The sequence below is a fragment of the Argiope bruennichi genome, chromosome 10 (genome assembly GCF_947563725.1).
Source record: "Argiope bruennichi chromosome 10, qqArgBrue1.1, whole genome shotgun sequence".
In the NCBI taxonomy this organism is placed as follows: Eukaryota; Metazoa; Arthropoda; class Arachnida; order Araneae; family Araneidae; genus Argiope; species Argiope bruennichi.
The window spans coordinates 42,996,476-43,024,081 of NC_079160.1; the positions used below are offsets into that span (position 1 = coordinate 42,996,476).

The 27,606-nt window shown below is 30.8% G+C and overlaps 1 protein-coding gene across 1 annotated transcript in view; it reads left to right on the forward strand.

Moving 5' to 3' along the window:
- Positions 1-800: 800 nt before the first annotated feature.
- The window catches only part of LOC129987513 (uncharacterized), a 293,053-nt gene continuing 266,247 nt past the window's right edge, over positions 801-27,606 (forward strand). The window contains exon 1 of the mRNA XM_056095486.1: positions 801-882. Coding sequence (XP_055951461.1) covers positions 825-882 — 58 coding nt within the window. The 5' untranslated portion in view covers positions 801-824. The remainder of the gene's footprint in view (positions 883-27,606) is intronic.

Below are 27,606 nucleotides of genomic sequence, written 5' to 3' on the forward strand. Positions count from 1 at the left end.
TTATAAAACCAAGTTACAAAAAACATTTAATTGTGATTTTTAACAGTCATTAACTCTAATGAACCAATTGATCGTCTAAAGCGACTAGAAAATAATACAAATTCATTACGACATTAATTACAAAGAATAAGGAAAAAAAATAAATAAACTAACATTTCACAAAGAACTTGAAAAAAATTATAAAACAAAATAATACCAAGTAAATTGGTATCAGTTGAAAGTTAATTTTCGAATTTTAAGATGTGTAAAAATTAGTTTCATATAATATTTTTGGAAGTTATTTTCAAAAAACGTCCAAATTTTGAGAAATTAGTTTAAAATTTAAAGAGAGTTGTCAGAATTACACATTCTAATACTTCAAAATATAATTATGTCAAATTTTGTCGATCCCAGTTTAATATTTTTCCCTGTACAGCACCACAGACAGACACACATCTTCATTTTTATCGTAACTGCAAACCTAAAATATAAACTACTACCAAAATTAATTAAATTAAAAAAAAGCATTATTAATTGTTTAGTAGTTATAATACCATCTGGGCTGAATCGATTTATGCATTGAATTAAAATTCATATCATTGCATTGACACAATTTTTTTTACTATCTAAAGAATCATCGAGAATTTTTTTATATTTGAAGATATCAATGCATCTCTAAAAATCACAATTTTCGAAAAAAAGAACATGAAGCTTCTTACGTAATTTCATCTTATTCTGGCAACCCCAACTGACAGCCCAAATCTCTTTGTCGTCTTAATCTCGAAAATTATCAAGTTTTAAGTCATATATTCATAAAGAAATGTTTGTTTTTGTGGATCGTTAGAATGTTTCACTTTATACCTGGATTAATTCTGCTCGTGAATTTACTACAAGCTGTACAAGGTAAGTTATTTCAATATTTTATTCATTTGGCGGCAGATTTCTTATCTGTAAAACGGAATTTCCGCCGTTTTGTTTATTTTCTGATAACTTCTACTTGAACCATGCTGCAGATAACACATTCGCTTTGTTTGAAGCAACCGCTGTTGAATAGTTCAAATCAACAGTCATTGTACCTTTTCTTTGTCTTTAAAATATGTGATTTTTGAAATTAATATAATATTGTAGAGATATTTCGTATTATGTAAAAATCAGTGAGTCATTGGAATATGAATTGTCAGGAGAATACATGGCAAAAGTCTTTTGGCCAAACTGAAACCTCGCGAAATTTTATAAAACTTTGTTCATTTCAAACTTTCTAATAAAAATCCAAGCATGACTTTGATGTTTTTCTCAAATACTATTATAGATTTGCTTATTGCTTCGAAAAATAAATATATATAATTGCTTAAGTTGAATTTCTTTGAAAAATTAAAATCATTTTCTTACTCTTCTGCAGGTATTTTTAACAAATAAAAAATAAAATGTCAGAACGATGCATCGTTTTGAATGTTGGTTAAGAGGTGACATCTAAGTGCAAAGAATTAAATAGATAATATAAACAATAGTCTTGGATTCCTTGCAATTTTAAGGGTCCCCCAACCCTCGAAACGTTTTGACATTATCAATTAAAATTTTTTTCTTTTGCTTCCATAATAATAATTTCTTACAAATTCATGTAAATTATATTTTTTAAGTATGATAAAAAAATTCTCAAGTTAATGCAATAGAAATTATTCAAATTAAAATGAAGTGCTATTTAAATTTTGAAGCATTATTTTGTAACATTCTCAGTTAGTTACCATTGGCTTTCAAATATTTTTTATAATTTAATATAATGTTATGATTAAAAAATTACTGATTCTGTAATTGAGTATTAATTAAATTGTTAAGGAATTTATAATTGTTTATCATGTGAGAACATGATGTTGTTTTGGTTAAGGGGTTTTGAAGCCCGAAATCGAGTAGGCAATGAATAAAGCATGAATGGCAATTTTCATCATCATCTTTTAATCGCATATATTTTTTTACCTGCTTTTACCAGTATTGTATTGTTATTACGTATGCTTCTTTGACAGCAGATGCGTCTTTAAAAGGTTGACGTAGAACTATGACATCATAGCTGTTATTTCATCTCAAAATCGGTCGAGCCCCAAAACTTTGTTTACCAGCTAGAAAAATTGAAAATGAAAGTTTAAAAAAATTATCATTATATATATATAGAGAGAGAGGGAGGGATAGAGACCGATAGAGAAGTCTCGTGATTGTTTCGAACCGGTTTAAACTGGTTAATGATTTAAATTAATTAAGACGAATATTGACTTAAAAATAACAATGTTCTCACGTGATAACTTGAAATTTGCGATCATAGATTTCATTTTAATTTTTCTCCAGTTTTGTATATTTATTTTAATTCATTTTGAAATCGCAGTTATGAATAATCGAAAGTTATTGCCCTTAAGTTAGTGAACATGTTCTTGATATTCTAATTCTTAACGTTTATATATGTTTCTCTTTCCCCTTACATTTAAATAAACATTTAATAAAAGTAATGAAAAAAAGTATGCTGCTTCTGGTATTTCTTTCCATCTCGCCGTTCATTTTGTCGCCAAATGAACACGTGTCAAATTTCAACTAGAATCTTCCGAAATAATATAAGTTAATCACGCAAATTTTTCAATTTGTATTCGAGGTTTCCTTTTCTCCGAATATAAAACTTTTTCATTTTTTGCTTTAGAATGGCATTTATTTAAAAACTAGTAATGAATCACATTTTTATTACGGAATGTTCTTTACCTATTTAAATTTGAATTAGCTCAGGTGAATCCGTGAAAAAAACTTATCCGTGAAAACTTCCATCCGTGAAAAAAAACTTATTTAAAATTTCTTGCTTAGTTTTGCTTATATGGCGTAATAGAAAAACTATTGTTTTGATAGATTTTTTTGTGATTGAATTATTCTGTAATTCATAATTAATTTATTACCCAAAGAACAAATCAACTGTCTCTTAATATTTGCATGAAGTATTGATGGGATTTTTAATAATATTAAATACGAAACAAATGAAAAAAATCCTGAAATTTTGACTTTTTAACGTCTTAGATTTAAATCTATAGCCTGTCTTCGCTTGGCTTGAATGCATCAACTGTTGCATTTTTTGCATAGCGACAATCACATCAGGAAATTTACCGAAAAACGGCCATTTCAAAAACATAATCATGTATATAAAAGTGAAAGGGAACGTTATAGTTTGGAACTCATAATTAAAGATATTTTTTTATTTTAACGTAACATTAAATACTACAAACAAAAGCATGCGAATAAGGAGCTTCATGAAAAAATGAAAATAGTTTGAATTTTGTTATAGCAGCGGAACGAAATGTTAAAAATTATGTTCAAAATTAACTTTAAAATATTTATTAAAATTTTAAAAAAAATTCAAGGAAATAAAAATGACGTCATTGAAAAGTTAAAGTGGCGTCAAATTAATAATTATACCATTATATTTTTTGAAATTATTGAAGAAAAAAAGTAAAAATTCCAATTAATTTCTATTTCATTAGAATTCTAATGACTTTTTTAGCGAGCATTTAGTATTGAAGAAATTAACAATGAACCGCATTCGACGGTTCTAAGTTCCACGGATGTTGGATCTTTTTGTGTAATGATTTTCTAAAAATTTAATTTGAAAATGGGCCAATCTAAATTAATTATTGGATTACAAAAGGCCTTTTTACAATTGTCAATTTGCAATTTTCCGATGCATAATGCTTGAAATACTTATTTGATGACAAAAGTTTCAACTTTCTTCAAAAGATGGCACCACCAGCATTAGTCGATGAGTTTTAGGAATGAAATTGAATAGCAGAAATAACGAGGGGAGAAGGGGGACAGAGAATAAATGTCTCTTTAGAATTATTGTTTTTTTTTTTTTTTTAAATGAAACCATCCAGATTTTTAAATATTACAAAAACGATGCGAGTTTAAATATTTTTAAACGTTAAATGTGAGATGAAGATGTTTTTAATGGATTTTTGTTTCAATTTCTAACATTCATATCGTCGGTTCATTAATAAATTCAAAATTTTAATTTTGTTTTTACATAAAAAAATGTTATTAATTTTTAAATCAATTATTAAAATATAAAGCGAAAATTTATCTCTAAAATTAAATTTTAAAAATTCACAAAGCAAAAAAAAAAAAAAAAAAAAAAAATGTTCACGAAGTTTAGTTTAAAAAATTGTAAAGATATTTGTTTAAAAATGAAATGAATTATTTAAATTATTTAATTGAAAGATTGTCCATGGAAGATGGTTGGATTTATCAATATAGAAGAATTGCACAATTTATTTTATTTAGAATTATAGTTATGGATCTAAAGACATATAATCTGTAAATTCATTTGAAATTGGAGATCTCATTGGATCTATCTTACTCTCTTTGTCTTACAGTAATAGTGTTATCTTATATCCGGACAGACGAACCTCCTCAGAACAGATTTTACACAAAATTTGATAGAAATCTGCAAATTCAGTGAAAAGATCATATACCAAATTTCAACCATCTAGCCCAAATAGTTTTTGAGTTTTCTTTGTCACAGACTAATAGACATCTTCCAAAAATGTGTTTTTCGAATTCAGGAAGTTCTAAAGCTGGAGATTCGGGAAATCTCGAATTTTTTGACGATTACTATATTTTCTGCATACTACATATACGAGAAAATAAAAATGCAAGTTTTAGCTCCATGAATTACTGTACGTCTTTACAGCAAAAATATAGATTTTTGTTTCGAATTTTGGAGCGAATAGTTTACGGGAATTCCTTTTAATAAACATAAACACAACACACTGTAGAAGTTTACTTGAGGAAGAAAGTTTCTCATTTTTTTCTGAATTGCAGAATTTTTGCCGCCTGACCAAATTTCTAGAAATACTATTTGAGTTTATTTGAAATAATTCTTTGCAAATGGCTAAATTTTTGAGAGCTGATTCGTGTATTACACTTCATGGGGATACATTTTCTCCTGATACATTTGATACTATGGTCAAAAGTATTACAATCATAACTCAATATACTTTGTATTGACCAAATATATTTTATATTAATGTTCGACATTGATGCCAAACAAATATTTACTGCAATGAATAAATATTTGAGGCTTTTAACTTCTTTTAAGAATGGCATCGATTCAAAAATCTTCCGCCGTTAGAACTTTTTACTGAAGGAAAATTTATAGTAAAAACCTGATAATCTTTTTATCATGTGAGAACATGATGTTATTTTGGATAGGGGGTTTTAAAACTCGAAATCGCGTAGGCAATGAATAAAGCATTCACAACAATTTTCATCGTCATCTTTTAATCGTATATATTTTTTTCACTGCTTTTATCACTATTGCATTATTATTGTGCATGCTTCTTTGAAAGCAGATGCGTTTTTAAAAGGTTGACCTGCCTTTACCAGTATTGATTTATTATTACGTATGCTTCTTTGACAGCAGATGCGTTTTTAAAAATTTGATATAGAGCTATGACATCATATATATATATATATATATATATATATATATATATATATATATATATATATATATATATATATATATAATGATATTTTGTATTTAATTTAATCTAAATTAATTTCCTAAATTTTTTGCCTAATTCGGGGTCATTCTAAAATATTCTCTTGTTTCCTGATACCATTCCACGTATGAAGTTATGTAAAAATTACTGCGCAATCAGTTCTACGTATCAAGTTAAAATAATCCCTCCGTTGCCTTTGTCAAAGGTCAACACGTGTATTCAATCGCCACGTGGCCGGAAATCCCATGTTATATAAGACTAATGATATTTGTTTCGTGCCTGTTCTTACTTCTGCTGTTGTGGACGTGCCTTGTCCGCGCTTGCTTGTAAATAAATTGCTTTCCCAGAATGGATATTAAAATTTATTTAGAAATGTAAATTTTCTCATCAGTGTCTTCGAACCTGCATTCTGCTTCAACAAAAATAAGGTCACACACACACACACACACACACACACACACACACACACACACACACACACACACACACACACACACACACACACACACACACACACACACACACACACACACACACACACACACACACACACACACACACACACACAGAGAGAGAGAGAGAGAGAGAGAGAGGGATAGAGAGAGAGAGAGAGGGATAGAGAACGATAGAGAAGCCTCGTGATTGTTTCAAACCGGTTTAAACAGGTTAATGACTTAAATTAATTAAGACAAATAATGACTTAAAAATAATAATGTTCTCACATGATAACTTGAAATTTGTTATCGTAGATTTCTTTTTCAATTTTATTTTCAATAAGAAGCTAAGGTGGAGAGAATGAAAGAATCAATTAACAAATATGAAAATGTAGTTTAAATAAAGAATAGAAATTCTTCAGTTATTATCTGTAATTTTACAAAATATTTTGTATGTTTTATTCTTATTTTTTTCAAAAATAATTATATTTAATAATCCATGTTACGTTGTTATTTGCAAAACAAATATGGAAATCCATGTCTTCTTTCTGAAGTATGCTTGCTTATCATTCTTTATTGACCCTCTACTTCTGTGTCGAACACTCTACCAATGTTCAGCACAGCAACCAATGTGTGTTCAGCACAGAAGTAGAGGGTCAATAAAGAATGATAAGCAAGCATACTTCAGAAAGAAGACTCTACCAAGCCACTGATCTTTATAAAAATATGCACACCATTATTAAATCAAAAGAAGAGTTAATTATCCATCTAAATAAGAAAAAATAAGGTATTGGTACAGGCCTTTATCTGATAAGTTCCAGTAACTAGTACCCAAACATTTTCTTTAAAATATTAGGATTTCCGAATATATAAAGAATAATATATCAGCAGAAAATGTCAGAATTTTTGCAAATTCTTTTAACAGGCGTAGGAAATATTTCATTATCCTGCATATAACTTGACCAGCAAATAGTAAAGTTTATGAAATAATTTTTTATAGAACATTTAATTGAATTCTTTCTCGAAATTTATGTAGCTATTAATATAATTATTTGCATTAAATCGTCTGAAGTTAAGCAAAGAAAAAAAAACATCAAATGATATGAATGCTTGTTTATGCTATATAACATGCAAAAGAAACTAAATTAAATATTAGTTTTTTTTATGTTCAAAACCGTCGAGACATTCATGATAAAAAAATTAGAGTTTTCTGTCTCCAGCTGTATTTTAGAAAATCCTAGCGATACGACAAATCCAATATCTTTTTCATTACGTCTCCCAGACATAAAGAGATAACCGCCGGAATGTTCTATATTTAGTGAAAATAAAAATAGAAAAAAAGAAAGTAATATGAAGCCAACACAACTTTTTTTGATAAGTGAAATCACTGAAAACCCGCCATCTCTTATCAAAAAGTTGGTATATTTTAAATTCTTTTTTCTTCTCAAAACATAATGAATGACTGGCGTATTTAAGAATGTGTTGTTTCCTTTTTGATAGAAAATTTCCAATGCAACAAGCAAGAGAATTTAAAATAGCTTGAACCCCTTTTTGGTGATTTTGAACCATTCATTTTGTGCCTTTTATGGAAATGTTCGAGTTTTGGAATAATTTTTTGCAGGAGAAAAATAAAGTTAAAAAAATCGAATAAAACTGCCTCATTTCCATTCGTATATCATTAATCATGCGAATATTTGGGCGCTCTATTACTTTTCTTCATAATGAACTACATCTTTATTTAGTTTATTCATTTTTATCCAGCCATTTCAAAGATGGCTGCTTTAAATATGTAAAAAGAAAGAAATAAAAAAATAATAATAAATGTAAAAAAATAAAATAAAATAAACTCGAGAATTTCAGCTTTTGTAAAAAGTCATGAAAAATCGTCCTCTTCTATTTCCGCAGCGTGATCTGCAAACGATATTTTCCATTCGAATAATGGTTGTCCTGGCAACGGCGTTTCTCGAGTTGCCATCTTCCCAACTGCAATTGTTATCGAAGAACGACATTAAGTAATTCAGAATTTATTTTATTTTCTTCTTGTATTTGCTTTTTTCTATCCTTGTTGCAGCATAAAAGCGTTTCTTTCCTAAGTGCAGTTTTGCCATCTTTTCAAAGATACCAGAAGTGAAGACGCTCCAATGAAATGTTATCTCTTTCAGTGGCGCGAGTTATTCTTGTTATTTTCTTTTTTTATATTTTTATCATATTCAATCGTGCGATACTTCTCATTTTTTTTTTTTTTCATTCTTCATCTCCATGAGTGGATATATTATATTCAGTTCCACAATATTCACTCTTCATTTTAAGGGCTTCGTAAGCGAATACTGTGACGATATTTTGTAATCCTGATGTCAAATCTATTCTCGAAATTGTATCTCTTGATTTTTCTTTTTTCTTCATTTCAGTTTTGGAGAGCGTTTCAGGAAAAGTAATGCTTACCATTCTTTAGATTGTCTGACTGAGATTTGATTTTTAGCTTTACGAATATGGCAACTGAGAAGAGCTAACGATGATTCGAACCGTAAAAACGAATTCAGTTGAGATTTTTTTTTTATTGAATTCATTAAACATTTGTCTTTTCTTCCATTCGTTTGAGAAGAATAATTTATAAAAACATTTTAGAAAAATAAACAAGATCAAAATTAACTTTAGTATCGATTGCATATTTTTAATTTTTTAATTCATTTCTTTCAATTAAAATAAAATTACTATTTAAATTTATTTTTTAAATTTAAATTAAATAAATATTTATAAAAAGAAATTTATTATTTTTCCCAATAATTTTTTTAACTATGGAAAATTATCCCTTTTGAGAACGGACCGAACATTTTATATTATTTATTTGCATATTCTGAGCTTAAAATCCCAGTTCTTCGCAAAATAATAAGTGTACTGGCAACGATAAGTGTACTATCTTCCCAAAATATTAAATGTACTATCAAGCGTTCTACCAACGAAATAACTAAAAGATATGTGGTAATACGTCAGGAAATGATACTTTCAAATTTTTAAATGAGTTTAAAATGTTTATTATTTGATTTTAAATTTGTTGCCATTTGTATCGGGACATTGCACATTTTTACACGGCATCTTTTGTATGAAAGCGAAATACCTAGACTCTATGAATTAACATTAGGAAGGTTATAAGTCTGGAAATGTTTTTAAACAAAATTCGAATCTCTAATTTGGTGTATCATAATGCCATAATGTTTTAGATTTGATTAGTCGATCTTGATTTTATTTTATCATGCGAGAACATGTTATTGTTTTGGCTTGAGGTTTTTGAGGCGATTTGAAGACAACAAATTGTTGAAGCCTCAAAATGCATAGGCAACAAATTGGCGATTTATCCCTTTTTTTTTATTTTGAAGTCGACTTTCACAGAATAGTTTTTGAAATATCTATCGTCTGCTAATGTAGTTTTATTTTGGAGTCGGCTTTCATAGTATAGTTTTTCCATTATCTATCGCCTGTTAATGTAGTCTTATTTTGGAATCGGCTTTCACTGTATAGCTATTGAATTATCTATCGTCTGCTGTTGTAGTATTTCCCTTGGAAATCACAGTGTTATTGCCTAGTTCGCGCAACGTTTTTTAAAAATAAACCAAACAAGTTAAAATATTGTTTATTTAATCGATAAAAATTGTTGGTTCAGGGATAATTTCAACTAATTAAAATAAGGTTATAAGAAAATATTGCAGAAGGTTGTCACATTTGGCGATTTATAGCGAACTAAAGTTACAACTTGATTTCCAATTTATACATTGTCTGTATTCTTACGAATTGACTAAATTAATTTAAGTCATTAACCAGTTTAAACCGGTTTGAAACAATCATGAGACTGTCAGATTACGCATATATATATATATATATATATATATATATATATATATATATATATATATATATATATATATATATATATATAGAGAGAGAGAGAGAGAGAGAGAGAGAGAGAGAGAAAGAAAGGGGGATAGAGACTGATAGAGAAGTTTCGTGATTGTTCCAAACCGGTTTACCGGTTTTTTGGTTAATGACTTAAATTAATTATGACAAATAATAACTTAAAAAATAATAATGCTTTCGCATGATAACTTGAAATTTGTGATAGTAGATTTCATTTTATTCATTTTTTTTAAAATTTGCTCTTAACTATACACATTGAAAACATGCATTCAAAAATTTACTTAGCATCCTCATGACACCCGTAAATATAAAATCTATTTACCGAAAGAATTAAAAATATTGCTATTAAATATATTTAAGAATTTATTAAAATTAGAGAATTAATGTACAGAAACAAAGTTAGAAAGGCTGTAAAGTTTATCTTCTGAATTTTAAAATTGTATAAAAATGGCTTTGTGAGGTAATACGCCTAAAAGTATTAAAATAAAACGATAAAATTTCTTATGGAGTATTTACTAACCAAGCATAACGATTTGCTTGGTAAATTATTTTGACATATGTTTTTATCAAGTAAATCGCAGCTCACTATCTATAGACAGCATGGCAGCAACTTTTTAATGACAAATAATTCACTTGTCCTCTATTTCATTATTTTCTATTATTATTCATTATTTTCTAAAAGACACATATGCGAAATTTGGGATGAAGCTAAAGAGACCTCCAGATTCAAATGATCACTATATCCACAATAATTTTAAAATAAGGCAATAATTTAAAAATAATACAGTTCTAAACATACAAAGGCAGCTGAAAAAAAAGACCTCACAACATCATCTGTGTTTTAATTAGGAAAAATTCGGTACGTTATACAGGAATAAAAAATATTCATATATATTTATTTTTAAAATTTTTCTTAAAAAGTTTTCCAAACTGTTGAGTTAACAAGCATTCACTGAATGAACTGTTCGTATTAATAATATTCAGCAAAAGATCCAGGACGGTAATGGATTGATCTTCTTGAGGGTCGAAAAAATTGCAGTGTCTAAGTTGATGGTGGTTTCTCTTCTGGCTCTTCTTCCTTATATTATGCGCAGTCATTTCTTCGATTCATACGTGGATTACAAATTGTTCTTCTGTAATTTTTAAAATTATTTCTCAACTTGTGTCAACATTGAAATGGGCATTGTAAGATTTTTTAGAAAGGTTTGTTGATTATTCAATGAACCCGGGTCATCATCTTGATTTATCTTTATAACACCTCCACTACGAACCACCCGAATACCGAAATTTATCAATACAAACGAATTGTTGATTATTAGAACTGGAAGAGCAGTCTATTTAAATGAAGGAGTTCCGTTCCTCGCTAGTTTGGCAAGTAAAAATGATTCATGGTTTTATTCGCTATCAATAAAAGCGGCGACTACTGTATTTTATGAATATTACTTAAAACTCTGTCTTGCATTGAGATAGATGTTCTATGCCGACATTCTGGACCATTGTCTCTTAAATAATCCTAAATTTGACTGTTTTGTGTTCAAAGAAGTTTTTTCTACTGATTTGTACCCTTTGCTGGCAAAACTGTTAAAGATGCAAATGCTTGGTGAAATTTAACCCAGGATATATTCATGCAGGATGGTTACATGTTCCCTCATTTGTTGTTGTTGTTTCTTATGGCACTTGCCATGGACAAACCCACTGTTACTAAGACAGAGATTTTAAGCCGGAGCGTCTCTTGTTTTTATAGTAGCGCCAACTAGGGATAAGAGTACGACTTAGCTACTCACGCATCACTCATTCGCTTGCACAACCCCTTTTTACAGGTGAGCACATTCACACATCTCACAGATAGAACAACCACGCCCAAACCGGGACTCGAACTCAGGACACCCAGATCAGGGGAAAGACGCGCTACCCCTATGCCAGGACACCGGCCTATCATTTGTTTCGTTAGCAACAAGTAAAGTCTTAAAAATTAACATTTTACCAGAGTTTTTGCATTCCTAAAATTTTGGAATTTGATCACGATTAGACCAATTGTTCTAATATTCTTCTTGCCGGCAAAAGAAGCAAATGTTTGATGAAATTTAACGAGTATTTTTTATCATGGTAGCATGCTTCATAATTTGTTTCATTTGCAAAAAGTAAGGTCTTACCAATTAATATGTCATCAGAGTTTCCGCAATTCCAAAATCTTGCAGTTTGATCACACTAGAACCCCTTATTCAAACATTCTTCTTTTTTTAAAGGCTAACTTTAAATAATTTAATATTTGTATATTGCTGATCTTTCTATTCATCTATAAATTTTGATTTTCATCTATAAATTTAATGGCACAATTTAACAAAATAAAGTATAATATCTCTCCATATACATTATAGGTTTTAGCAAAGCCCCATTTGATGGGTGAAACACAACTTTTTCAAATAATCCATTTAAGATTCAAGCATTAGATCAATTTTATATTCAAAGGCCTTGTCTATCTCCTTTCCGGCGTATGAATACATTAAAACAAGATCGGAACTTTTGGAAACTCCGCGCCTACCTTCGATAAAACTTTCTGTTGGTGGAGAGTTTTTTTTTTACCGTTGGATTGAGATGTACGATGAAATGATAACGAGAGGAACTGTTATTATTTCAATTTCTGAGTAATAAAAGCAAAAACGAACCATCGCTTTATCGGAGAGGACATCAAAATTTCAAAGGTATGTCCCCCTCAATATTTGATGAGGACCAGAGGGTGTGGCATCGCTCTACTCCTTTGTCCTCATCCGCCACAGTGAGGGTGTGGTTCCTAATATCAGTCTCCGGTGACACAAGGCCCGCATTTCTCTATAGCCACTTCGGCTAAAAGTATAAAAGGTGGGCTAGTCCCGCTTGCTATCGATTTTGTCATGTTTATGGACTGATTCGAGAACTCCGGGATGGTATGAGGTGCTTTCTCAGACGATTGATTCTATTGGAAATTCTAGTAGAAATGGACTAAGATTTACTCCAGTTGAAATTCCAATCCTTATTAGCACACGATATTTTTATTATGCTCGATATTTTCATAACACTTGATATTTTGAATGCCTGCAGTGTCATGACAATGTAGTAATAATACTGTCGGGTATTTTGTACCAATGGGACTGTGATTTATTATCAAAGGATATAATATAATACAGAGTAATAATGCATGAAAATAGGGAATCAATTAAGTATATATACTATATTCAAGGATACAATCTAACTTATCGATGTAACTATATTAATACCAGCCGGCGTCCTGGCATAGAGGTAGCGCGTCTTCCCCGTGATCTGGGCGTCCCGGGTTCGAGTCACGGTTTGGGCATGGTTGTTGTTCTATCTGTGAGATGTGTGAATGTGCCCTCCTGTAAAAAGGGGTTGTGCAAGCGAATGAGTGATGCGTGAGTGGCAAAGTCGTACTCTTGGCCCTGGTTGGCGCTGCTATAAAAAATAAGAGACGTCCCCCACAGGCTTAAATCGCTGTCCTTAACAGCGGGCTTGTCAGTGGCAAGTGCCATAAGAAACAAACAAACAAACAATATTAATACCAACTTTATCAATGTCTATTTTCAATCATATTTGGAATTTTGAATAATTAGCTTCAAATTACAAAAAATTAAATCACTTAAATTATATGTAGGATTTCAGAAGTTAAGAATCCTTAATAAATCTGTAAATGGGAAAAATAATGGTCATAAAACACAAAATATCAGTTAGTATTTCAGACGTGACTTTGTATAGTCATTTAACTAAATGCCTTCAAATTCGAATTTTAAAAAAATTATGTATTTCAGAACACAAAGAAACGAAAAACGAAATCAAAAAATAAAAAAGGGATTACTTACAAAAAACTTTTTAAAAAATTGATAACTTTTAACCCCAATATATTTTGATTGAATCATGTGAATGTCTACAATAACTTTTATCATCTATTTCATTTTTATGCAGCATATATTAATTAATTTCATGAAATACACTTTAATTAATAGTACTTATAATAAATATGCATAAAGCTCCTGATAAAATTATTATACAGCAGTCATTATATAAATTGATTAATTTTTAAAATATATACCACTTACTACATTCTCTTATATATTTCAGTGCTTGAATCCTTTTATCCCATCATGATTGGAAATATAATTCACTGATATGTGATGTTTTTAAGATTGCATAATTTTTTTCTTTGGAATTCTTTGTTAAAAAATATTTTCATATTAAAGCAACGTATTATCTTATTTAAAAGGTAGCATATTATTTACTTTTCAACAAAGTGTATAGTTTCCGAATGAATTATATTTCATCTTTACGAATGATTGAAACATTGTTTTATGGATTTTTTTTCTTCTAAAGATTATAAAAAAGGACGAATTAAGCCTTGTGGACCCTAAAGAGAATTCTAATGAAAGTTTCCTTTATAATTTAAGATGTTATCATAAAATGTATTATGACGATACAGTAATTACAATCACTTGGGTTAAAAGTATAAAATTTGGACAAATTCTATATGATAATAATTTTTCTTTCTACCTATGGTTTGACTGTACACAATTTGAGTTATTTTTTGTATCAATTCAAACGATATCAGGCAGAATTCTTTCGACAGAATATATTGCGGAAAGCTTATTTGAGTCAACTTTGGTTCTTCAGATATTGACATGGCAATTAATCCTGAAATAAGAATTTCTTAGATAGATCTGAGATTGTGAATATATGGTATAGCACAGATATAACAGGTATATGGGTAACACAGGTATTTATTGCACTCTAAGAAATTTTTTGAGAAATGTTTTTGTTATAATTCGTGATCTATATCATTGTTTTTGCTCTTAAAATGTTAAATCTTTGTTTTATACAATTTATCGGAATTTATGTAAAACTTTCTGTTTTCATTTTAATCTGCAACTTTCATGTTTTCTGCCATTGATATTATCTCTTTTGCGTAACCCTAACTGCTCTGAATGAACTTTATATCCCCTGACAGGTACATGTATCACGGGTTAGGGAGACTTTGCATTTGATAAATTGTAAAGAATTTTAATAATCTTCTGTCCAGGAATGTTCATGAGAACCAGCATGCTCACTTTGTGACCGACCCCTCATCCCATCCGAGGCTTGCGGTGGATCCTCCACTTGCTGGAACTAAGTCTGCGGTGAAGTCTTCAACTTGTCAACACGACGCCTTCGAGGTGGGGTGGGGGGTGGGGACGGGATTCAGATCGATTCACTCCCTCTCTTCTCACGATGATGAAAAGCTTCACTCGTCGAAGAATCTGTGCCTTTTCCCAAGAAAAGTTCTCCGGCCACCCTACTTCTGGAAGTAGTAAAGGGTGATCAGTGGTGATTTTGGTAGATGCCCCAATTTTCGCAACAGACGGCTTTTTCCGCAGGGCTCGTGCCGAAATTCCCTAGCTGAAAGTTCAGATCGAAGCGCTCGCTGATTGAGTGGAAAGAATGAAAAAAAGTTTGACCATGCCAAGCAATCAATCAGAATAAATAGCATTAGAGATTGCGGAATCAACTGATACAACTGATCATTTGGTACAACTGATTGGAAAAGTTGCATAGAAGACTGGAAAGTAATTTCATAGGTTTTGGTGCTTGCATGTTAATGAAAATACAATGCCAATTTTGTGTTTAAAAGAAACCACTCTAACAATGATCGTGATATTCTTAGATTGTTTATTGTTTGGAAAAATTCAATTCTTTATGAACGAAATGGATGCAAACATGTAATTTATACATTGGCATAGCGAGAGTCAGTGGTCTTCAAGGTATAATATGATTATTTCAATCGCAATCGCCATTGATGGCTTAGTAAATGTAAAACAGCATTAGGTGCAAATTATTATTTTTTTGCCCTGTCATTATGATTGGCTTCAACAAGGTCTTTTGTCTTCATGGCGTCCCTAAGACTGAAAAGGTTAGAGTCTTTTATGAACGAAATGGATTCAATCATGTAATTTACGTAGTGGCGTAGCGAGAGTCAGTTGGTCTTCTGGATATTATAAGATTATTTGAACTTCAATCGTCATTGATGGCTAAGTAGATGTAAATAGCATTTGGTGCCAATTATTATTTTGTTGCCTTGTCATTATAATTGGCTTTAACAAATGACATGCCGGTGTCCTGGCCTAGGGGTAGCGCGTCTTCCCCGTGAACTGGGCGACCTGGTTCGGGCATGGTTGTTCTTTACCCCGTGTTCTATATCTGTGAGGCGGGTAAAAGAACCGCCCTGTAAAAAGGGATTGTGCAAGCATCATCTTAGTATGTTAGAAGTCAGACTTCTACCCTCGGATGCTCATGTGGTGTTTGCCTGAGCGAGGATTGAACCCGCGACGCTAGTGTCCGTAGCCACGTAACATAACGCTAGTGTCCGTAGCCACGTTATGAAGTTAGCATCACACTCGGGGGGGGGGGCTTTTGGCCTCAGAAGCTACTGCACAAAACTCGGCTTAAATAGCTGATTTCGTCAGCGGGCTAGTCTATGGCAAGTGTCATAAGTAACACCAACATGTGATCTTATCCTTCAGATATCTTATCTTCATGGCATCTCTAAGACTGAGAAGAGGGGTGTCTATACTCCCTTTGCGCCTTCACCACTTCATGGAGGAAATTTTTTTTCAGTTCATTTGCTCCTCAAATCATTTGTGGTAAAAACAATCGCCACATTCATTAATTTATTTTTCAGAGTGCCACGTTTACTTCAAGTTAGTTTTTCAAAACGTATCTAGTACTATTCTTTTAGCAACAATTCCATAGATCTGTTTGTTTGTTTGTTTCTTATGGCACTTGCCACTGATAAGCCCGCTGTTACGAAGACAGCGATTTAAGCCTGAGGGGGACGTCTCTTATTTTTTATAGTAGCGCCAACTAGGGCCAAGAGTACGACTTTGCTACTCACGCATCACTCATTCGCTTGCACAACCCCTTTTTACAGGAGGGCTCATTCACACATCTCACAGATAGAACAACAGAAGAACAACCATACCCAAACCGGGACTCGAACCCGGGACGCCCAGATCACGGGGAAGACGCGCTACCCCTATGCCAGGACGCCGGCCATAGATCTAGTTGTAAAGTGCACCGCATTTTTCTTCGTAAGAATGCAAGAAGCCGCTGTTGAACCTGAGGATATTGGGGTAGGGAGGGGGTGGGGTTGCAAAATGTTGATACATGATATAGGGCTGAACCGCTCTTCAGACTTTGATCAACACAGGTGCTTAAGTAGACACTGCTAATTCTAAATTTTAAACTCGTAATTTTTAATAGAGGTCAAATTCTTCACTTAAAAGCTATACAGTTGCCTTGACCAGCAAACGATTCCGCCATTCTCCATCATCAGAGAGGTCGTTGAATCAAAGACTTCTCTTGGAACGTTAAATCAAAAAGAATTGTAAAAACCAACAAGAATTTGAAAACTGAAACCTTTCTTACTTTCTCATACGCGAAATATGCAAAAAGAATGTATTGTACTTGCTAAAAATTTGGCCTTAGATATGATGAATCACCGCTTCATATCTACCTGAGTTAAAAAAAAAACAACAACACACACACACACACACACAACAAAAAAAAACACACTTATAAATTATTTTCCAGGCGATATGGTATGTAGTCTGTTCACCTAATTTTCAGAATGCAATCATTTTCTAAACGAAAGCCGTGTATGGGAAGCTTGTGTGTTCCTCTACTCTTCTACTATATGAATCTTTCTTTCTATATGAATCCAAAAAATGTTTCACATAGACTCATCATTAGAATTGTGAATTCATATCAAAGCTTGGATTCAGAACGAATAAATTCAGCTTGGAATCGGCTTTATGAATTTGTATTATTACTTCTCTGTGTAGTTAGTGTCCTTGTAGGAAGGAGCGTTTTACAGTCATTCTTATGGGCATTGAGTGGATAGCGGATCGATGATCCTGAACCTTGGCAACGGAATTGGCGGCAAAAATGAAGAATTTCGATTAATCGAGTATCCTTGCTATAACCCCATTAGGACTTGAGGTCCAATGTTTGTTCTAGAACATCCAATTTCCTGACACAGGAGCTAAAAAGAAAGAGGCGTATAGAAGATAGGTATTAATGAATGGAGCTCAAGCGAGTAGCTAAACGATGTCTTTATTTGGAGTATTCATTAACCAACAAGTTCTTTGTGAATACATTATGCCAGTGAGTGTTTTTAACAGAAATTTGCTGCTTATGTGCTGATGTTTATTGAAAGCGCTCTGTTTGTGCATATTTTAACCTGTGTTTTTTTCTTACGTATTCGTGTAGATGCTTAACTTAGCTTAGTTATATTAATGTCCCGTTTTGAGACGTACCTCGTAATTTTGAATCACGATCAGATGATGCGGACGACACCTGAGCTGGCACCCTTTTCCAAACTTCCACACCACATCAACGGGAGTATTCGTGCAAGTGTCTTCATCTGTTATTGAACTTGTTTAAGTACACTCACTGGATTTTATTTTGTCGGTCAAAAGATTGACCGTCTGTCTTTCTGTATATCTTCGATTGTGTGAGCGCACTAACTCAGAAACTTAGACAGATGAAATTTGGTATATTTTCCTGTGAGTAACAATCGAGATTTCTATCAAATTTTGGTTCCAATCGCCGGAAAAAATGTCATCCAAAATTTACACCGTGTTTTCTTTACTCTCTATTATAAAACTAAAACCGCTATATATTGTATTATTATGAAGAAAAGTCGCAAGAAAAACAATTGCGCTAATTTAATTCTTTTGAAAAAATTTTAAATTATGCATTTTTATGCTTCATCTATAAACTTATTAAAATACATAACTCACATTTTAATTGACATCATACATCCATTGTCACTTGCAAAATAAACGCACCTTTTTCTTTATATCAACGAAAATTCTTAATAATCCGTTAGAAAAACACTAAATATTAATAATTAGAGTGTGAAAACTGCGTATTAATTATACTTTCAAAATTTATTTTTATCGTTTGGCGTTAAAGAAAAGCCGACTGCATGAATAAATCCTTAATTCTTTCATAAATAATAAAACTGTGCTTTTGATTTCTAAAACGTTTCGCCATTTTTTTTTCTTTTTCAAGGTTTTTCGCTAATAGTTTATCGATTTACTGGCATCAGCATCAAAACGGACGCAATTTGACATGTTTATTATCTGTGTTTGTGCTTTAGGCAGTCTGGGTACTTCCGAAAATTTTCTTTTGTGAAAGAATACGGTATATGAGACATTTTTTTGTGTTGTTTTTATTTATTTTTTCTCTCAATCAGTTAGACAAAGAATTCGGCTATAAAAGTCTGCTTCGACTAAGAATGAAACGATTTTGTTTTTGCTAAAAGTTGGTCTTGCTTTAAATGCTTTCAGGATAAACGAATAAAAGATTTTGTGATTAAAATTTTCCAGGAAAATGAGTAATTCGTCTTTTTAAGAATAGAAAAAAAAATCGAATCACTGAAATAAAAAGCATTGTTTGCTAAGCCTAAATTGTTTTCTTTGATTTCCCTGAACCTGGGTAACTGATCTTGAACCAATTATTAATTTTCCACTTTTTATTTATTATAGTTTTATTAAAATAAAATAATGTCTTTGACATACGTTTTCATTTTTTTAATGTTTCTAGTGAAAAACCATGCAGAGTTAATTTCACCTCAAAAAGTATTTTAAAAAGTTTTTAGTCTTTCAGAATATACCAAACATATAAAAATAAGTCCTTTATTACAATAGAACACGGGATTGCAAACACACATGGGAACCACTACAAAATGATGGGAAGTTTTCTGTCATGTATTTAGTTAAAGAAAATTTTGTAGCAGTTGAAGTGTGTAACAAAGTTATAATAGAATAAAAATTCATAATGATTTTACATGTAGTAATAAAATTCAAATATTTTGATTAAAAGTAAATAATAAATTATAACCATTACATTTATGGAATAATAAAATAAATAAGACATAATCTTTACTTATAATTTGGCCATAAAATAATGTGAAGTTTCAGGATACGATCGTAGAAAAAAATGAAAAAAAAAAAAAAAAAAAAAAAATCCTGTTCGCCCAAATGTATCGAAATTTGTGTTTAAAATGCTATTCCAAACTTTACGTTTTGATTTATTAAAAAAGATTGTGTAATTAGTTGTGTGTCAATTAGTCCCCAAATCAATTAGTCTTTTAAATTTGAATTAACTATGGAGGAAAATTAATTTTATAAACGGGATTGAATTGAAATTATTACATATAAATCTATGTCATGGATAAAGTTTGAAATTCGCATTCTGTATAATATCTAGACCATATTAGGCCAAGCATGAAACGATTGATAATTTATGCATTTTCTAGGCGTTTTTCAAAGTATAAAATAGATTAACAATGACTTTTTATGAGAAATAAAATTAAGTTCAATCAAAATAAATTTTTCCTTAATGCAACTAGTTATTTTGTATTTTCTTTCCTTTAAAAATAAAAGTATAAATTTTATTTATATAATTTTCATTTTTCTTTAAATGTTTTGAATAAAACGTTTTTAATGTTACGCATTTAATGCTTTTTCTAAACAATATTTGTATTTCTGAAGAAAGCATGTTTATTAAATAAAAGCCTTATTATTACCTTCAGTTCCAACTTTGCCTAAATAGCTTTTGCTTTTCCATAATGTGACTAAGCATTACATTTACTGCCCAGGGAAAGTCCATAATATATTCAAGTAGTTTGTACAGTTCATACTCTGGCTTAAAATGCTTAAGCATTTTAAGTCAAATAATTCTCATATTTCTACTTCAACTTAAAATACTTAGGCATTCTAAATAAAATAATTCTTGTATTGCCATACTTCGAGTTAAAATGTCTGGAAATTCCAAGTCAGATAATTCTCAATCATCTGACTCATATTATCTTATCAATATTTTAAAAATGCTTTGGCATTTTGATTCAAATAATATCCTTATTTTCAACTTATAATGCTTTGCAATTCTGTGTCAAATAATTTTCGACTTAAAATGTCTTGGCATTCTAAGTCAGATAATTCTCATATTTCAAGCTTCGACCTAAAGTGTTTAAGTATTCTGACTCAAATAAACCTTATAGTGGGTGTGTTGTGGTTTTCGAAGGAACTGTCCGGTTTTAAATACACTATTTTTAATTTAAACACAGCTATACTACAAAATTTAGAAACACACATAGAAAATTAGGTTAAAGAAAACAGTATGGTGGAGGGATTTCACGGTTTCCAGTCGAAAGCATTCAGCGTTAGCTCAAGGGCTGCACATAGGGAAAAAGTCGACCTCAGGATGCAGGTTTGCCGTTCAATTGCTTGTCTTCTGTAAAACGTCACAAGGGGCGCTCTCTGCTTAAGGGGAAAAAGAGGTGCTACAACCTCATATTTTTGACTTAAAATTCTTCATTCTAAGTCAAATAATTCGTATATTTTATACTTTGATTTAAAAGCTGGTGTTTCGTATATTGCAAGTAATATATAGAATAATTTAGTTACATTTGGACGGACGGACGGACACACACACACACACACACACACACACACACACACACACACACACACACACACACACACACACACACACACACATACACACACACACACAAACACACAGAAAGCATGTACGCAAGCAAATATAAACACACATTTATACTCAAATTCAAAACATTTCACGTTTTTTATATTCTCTCTATATTTTTTGTTGGTTTATAAGAAATCCAGTTAATGAATATCGCCTCTGAATGTTTGTTATTTGATTTCTTGATTTAATTCAAATGCAAATAAACTCTAAACATTATTAGTTTTTTTTATCTACTTTTTATTCTAACAACAATTATCGAAAAAAAAAATTCAATTTTCTCTGCAGACTGCCTGAACTACAGAGATTCTTTCGTTCCGAGAGACACTCCAAGATCAATGCCACTAACTACGATTATATTTTGAAAGGATTACATTAAATTCCTAACTGATAATAAGGAACCTTCCGAGCCAGATAAAAATGAACTTTGGTCATGCTTACTTAGGAAAACCCGCACTCAAGTAAATTTTTCATTTACTGGACACACAACCGCGCTTGCCGCAGTAAAAAGCAAATCGCTTTGAAAGGCATATCTTTCCCTAAACGAAAAAAAGAAAATAAACAAACTCTAGTTCTTCCACTTTTAAGATAAAACTCGATTTATAAAGGTCGAGCATATATAGAGAGCATGATGTCATGGAAACTAGTTTTCTTGGAAGAAGTTTAATACCCAGTTCTTTTTGGAGTGCTTCAATAAGTGAAGCGTGCCTAAGACGTCGGAAATCGATATAGTTTTATTATTTTTTTCTTTTTGAACGAGCGGCCTAAAAATATGCCTCCATTGATTAGAAAATAGCTGCCTATAACTCAGGATGACAGCGAAACTCAATCCACCAGCTCGACTACACCTCAACTCATTTTACGGTCGGTTGCTTTGTAATTCGTGACCTGGACTTCCATCTGCTAGAAATTATCGTCTGCTATTTTTTTCAGAAAAATATGCATATGAAATTAGAATTTTTGGAATTAAATCTACTTTTGTCTAATTCGTATGCAAGCTTCCATGAGCATAAAAGATTTCGATTTCAAAGTTCTGTTCGAGTTTAAAGTTCGCGTTCTTTCTCTCGAAGAACTTTGAGAATCGAAGCATCTTTTGAGTATTTGTTCATAAAATCTTTTTCCGATTCCGCGTAATTGAAAAGGGAAGGAAATTAAAGTTAGCATTAGATTTAATGAAATGCATTGTTTTTATTTTGTGCATATTTCATATTTTTTTTCTTTTTCTTGTCTTTTTTTGGAATTTGAAATGAATGGTTTTTTAAACTTGTTCCTCTATTTCAAGCTAAATATTAACGATTGGTTCTAAATTGAAGAAAATTGAGATGGTTAACAGTAATCTGTAGGATTGCTAAATAGGTACTTTTAAAACCAAATTTAGGGTACCTTTGAAATTTTTTTCAGAATATTTGCCCTTAAATTTCTCTTTATCTAGAATTAATTTTTACTTTTCTTCATATAGTTTTAATTTATTAACTTTGGATTTTTAAAAGTACAGTTTTACGTATAGATCACCTATAGATTCTATAGATCGAACTTCATCGAAATCTTTATATATTGTGCTTTGTTTGGATTTTCTGAAGAAGCAATTCTCTATATGAAGTTGAACAAAAATTTTTTCATATTTTGTTATTGAAATTAAATTCTCAACAAATTCACAAAATATGCACATAATGGTTTAGACATAAAATTATTAACAAGTTACAATAACTTTTTTGTATACAGTTTTGATATAAAAATGGAATAATCTTTTTTGTTTGTCATTTTGAATAAGAAATACAAAAATATTGTTAAATTTAGTAAGAAGTAATTGAAATAATTGAGCACTCTGTGTAATTTTCAAGAGTTTACACAGAATAAATACAACAGTATAATCCAGTTTTTTAAAAATAGTTTGTCTCTGCGACTTAATTCCGACTTTGTTCTTTGCTACGGTAAATCCACAGTGTCTACGATGCTTTTTCTTTTCTTTTATTTAGATTTTAAATAAACATTGCGTTTTAATGTAAATCCAATATGTTCAGAAAGTCAGGTGAAAAACGGTTATTGACAACATAATATAAAAAATGACATTGGAGTTGCAAATTTATATTGCAATGAAATCATGCCGAGTGATTTTATAGGAAGATTCATATTTACTATGAACTGAAGAAAAATAAAGCTTCTAAAGCAGATGGATTAAATGCCTATCAAAATTGGAAGTTCAAAAATACTTTGCTCTGAGAAACATCAATTTTTATTTGGAAGTAGTTGATATACTCAAGAATAATTGGGACGAAATTATTTTAATGTTTTAATTCCTGAAAAATTAATTAACTTATTTTGTGCTTAAATAATGATTAATTAACTATCCTAAAATTATAATTATAACTTTTCTTGTATTTCATTATTTTTGAGAAAAATTTTAAGTATTTATAGCAAAATAAATATTTATTGTAAGGGCAAAAGTTATCCACATAGGAAATCAGTTGTTGAAAGTTACATGATACAAACATCTTATGTGAGACAGTGGAAAATTTTTATGTTAGCATTTCACGGAATTCTTTGGAAAAACTCTTTGACCGTCGACAACTTTAGTTGTGTGAAATTTAATTAAAAAAAATACCAAAAATATAAAAATCTCACAGTTTATCTAAAAACTAAAGAGTGAACCAAAATATCTTTTAAAAATACACAAAAAGATAATTTTTCTTGAGTTGATAATAATTTTTTTAGTTGTTTAATCAATGATGCATACTTTTATTAAAAATTAAGAGTAAAACCTTCAATATGTGTTTACAGCATGAAATAGGAAACCAACTATTTTTAAAAGTGAATTTGAATCTCATTTAACCTTTAATTATTAAAAAAATAAATATTTTGAATTACATCCGAGTAAAGAGATAAAAATCTTTAATATTTACAACATTCTTTTAAAGATACCTTAATTTCCCTATCCCAAATTGACACGTGTTAAAGAATCCCTATCAAAATTTAATTATAAAATGACAGAGGGAAAATTTCTGTCTCTTCTGTTCTCGTGTCGCAATGTAGACTGACATATTTCTTACCACTTGTTCTTGTACATAAATTATGCCTCCTGGGATAAAATAAATCAAAAATTCAAAGTGTCTTCTCTTCGTCCACGCAAATACTGAAAATATGTTTACATATATTTAAAAAAAAAAAAGACGCTGCGAACATTCATCTTATCGAATATACATGCAACACAGCCTGAGCTTCATCCAACTCAAATTCTAAAAACACGAAGCGAATAAACTTGGAATTAAATAAATTAATAAAAAAAATCCTGCTGATGAAATAGTTTCTGACAGGTCTATTAATATGAAACATAGTAATAAATTACAAGAACAATTAAATTGAAAAAAAAATCAATCGTCTTTGCATTGCATTTAAAATCGATTTTTTTGTGTGTGGAAATTGGGTAAATTCATTGGAGGTATAAAATTGAGGAAGACATTGATCCACTGTACCTTTTAGAATGTAGAAACGATGAATCAAAATTAATTTTCCGGTTGTTCGCATTTGGAGGAGAAGATTTGCCAATATCGTCTGCTAATCGCGAGTTTATTCATATTCGCTTGGCAACGGTAAATGTTTCGCTGATGAGTAATGTTGTGCCGATAAAATAGTTCATTTTAAAACAAAGGTGATTGGTGGATGACAAAATGGAGTTTTAGTAATTACTGATTTGGATTATTGATTACTTATTCGTATTTAGAATATTCAGTCATATCATATCACAGACGCTGGTAATGAGTTTTGGATTAATTTGAAATATAAACAGATGAATGATATTTTCAGCTAATTACTTTTCAAAATTCCTATGTTTATGCGAATGCGAATGATTCTTTAGTTGTGAACTTGAATTCTATATTTGAATTGGATAATTTCAGATGAGTTTGTATTTTGATGAGTTTGTATTTTACTCATGTAGAGCAAGAAATTCTTACTTGCTTAGCTTTACAATATGAACATTTGCAATCCTTATAATTTTTTAAAAATGAATTTCTAATAATACAACAATTACTTAAAAAGTAATTTTCGTGTTATATTTTAGCTCTGGAATAGAAAGACACTAAATTAAGTATAATGTGTGCTATTTAAAAAATAATTTTTTAAATTATTTTAAATATCTGGTTTCCCAAAATCGCTTAATTATTTCTTAAAAATAACAAGTTAAGAAGCTTAATGTTAAAACTTTTGTGTAGTGAAGCTGCAAATGTAAAATAAATAAATATCTTGTCTCAAATTTTGTAAATTATGACAAAAATGGCTATAGTCCCCCCTTTTTATGCCTGTAAGTAACAGTCACGAACACGAGCATTATTAAAATTAAAATTAAAGGATTAGAGGAAATAATTTTAATTCAATTAACTGAAAAAAGCTTTTAAAATTATTATTTAATTATATTTTCGAATAGGGATCATTTTTGTGATAAAGTTTAGTTTAGTTTAGTTATATTAACGTCCCGTTGTAAAGCAAAACTAGGGCTATTTTGGGACGGATCTCGTAATTTTGAATCACGGTCAGATGACGAGGACGACACCTGAGCTGGCACCCCCTCTCCACACCACACCACACCACACCAGCGGGAGGACGTTTGGCATGACGGATTTAACGTGCAACAGACGTGATAAAGTTTAGAGAATGCAGTAGTGGATCACAATTATTCCTTTTCAACATTCAATTTTCAAAGTTGGGAAATACATTCCAAAATTACGTTCTCAAAGCTTTAAAAATGAGTATAATTTAAAGTAATACATACGCCTTCTTCAAAATTCTATGGACTAAGAACAAATGAATATTTAATTCTGATTTTCAACTGGGTCTTGAATTCAAGGTCGTCTGATTCCAATCAGACATGGACCATGATGACCTGGTACCGCTTATTGTCTTTAGGAAGAGCATCGTTTGTTAAAAACGCGATCATATGAATTATTCGCAGAATATTCGTTCACTTCTTGATCTAATGACATATGCGAATCCTTGAATCAGGACTTGAACTCACGGTTTTTCAGTTCTTATCAAAGATGGGTCATGGTAGTTTGTCAACAGAGTATCGTCTTAAAATATGAAGTAACATTTGTTGAAAAATGGGATTTCACTAACAATCTGAAGAATACGGGAGTGAAGTGAACTTTAAATCCTTAGTGGGTGAAGTTTTCAGACAGAATAGGGCTAGAATTTGAAGAAAGGACGGAGAGTTCTGTACCATATTAGCAACTATATTGTTTCAAAATAGAACATAATATCAATTATACTAATCTGACACGAGATTTTGCTATTACAATTAACAACAGAGTCACCAAATGGAAACCAACTTTCCAAAACATTCTCGGTAATAAAGATGTCAGTTCAGAGGTGTATGATAGTTATGAGATATTAATCTTTGGATTGAATTTAGTATTTTTACTGAATCTATAATATGATCCTTGGCGAATTATTTGGCGATTAATCCTTGGCATGCAGCTAATAGTACTTGAATTTGTGGATTTTGTGGATTTTATTGGCACAAGAGCCATGATGTTGGCTATGCTGCGCCAAACTGTATTTTTCAGGATTAAATTATAAAATTTCAGCTATAAAAACAAAACAAAACAAAAACAAAACAAAACAAAAACAAAAACAAAACAAAACAAAACAAAAACAAAAACAAAACAAAACAAAACAAACAAGAACAAACAAAAACAAAAGACAAAACAACAACAAAAAATGAAAACTTGAGAAAGATGAAGAAAACTTAAATATGTGGATAAAAACCTATTGATTTCAAAAATGCAAAAATTTGAACATGTGGTGTCTTACCAAGTAAGTACCAAGTAACAGTACTTGAAAAATGGATTTATGTTTTAGACGTTTTCCCATCGGATTGAAGCAAAAACGTGACACAAAACTACACTTGTAGTCACAAAATCCCACACCAAATTTGATATATTTAAATTATTGCATTTTTGAGTTATGTTTCTGAAGTACAGACCGACAGACGGTCAATCTCTTGTTGCATCTAGTTCAAAATTTTATAGGTGTGTACACTATAGATGTTAAATCTGTGTTCAGAATTTTATCTATCTAGCTCTCTTCGTTTTGTAATTATCCTGTTAACGTATATTCAGACAGTTAAACAAGGGCCGCAGTGGCCTGGTGGTAAGGTCTCGTCTTCTGAGCCGTGTGGTTTCAGGTTCGAGACC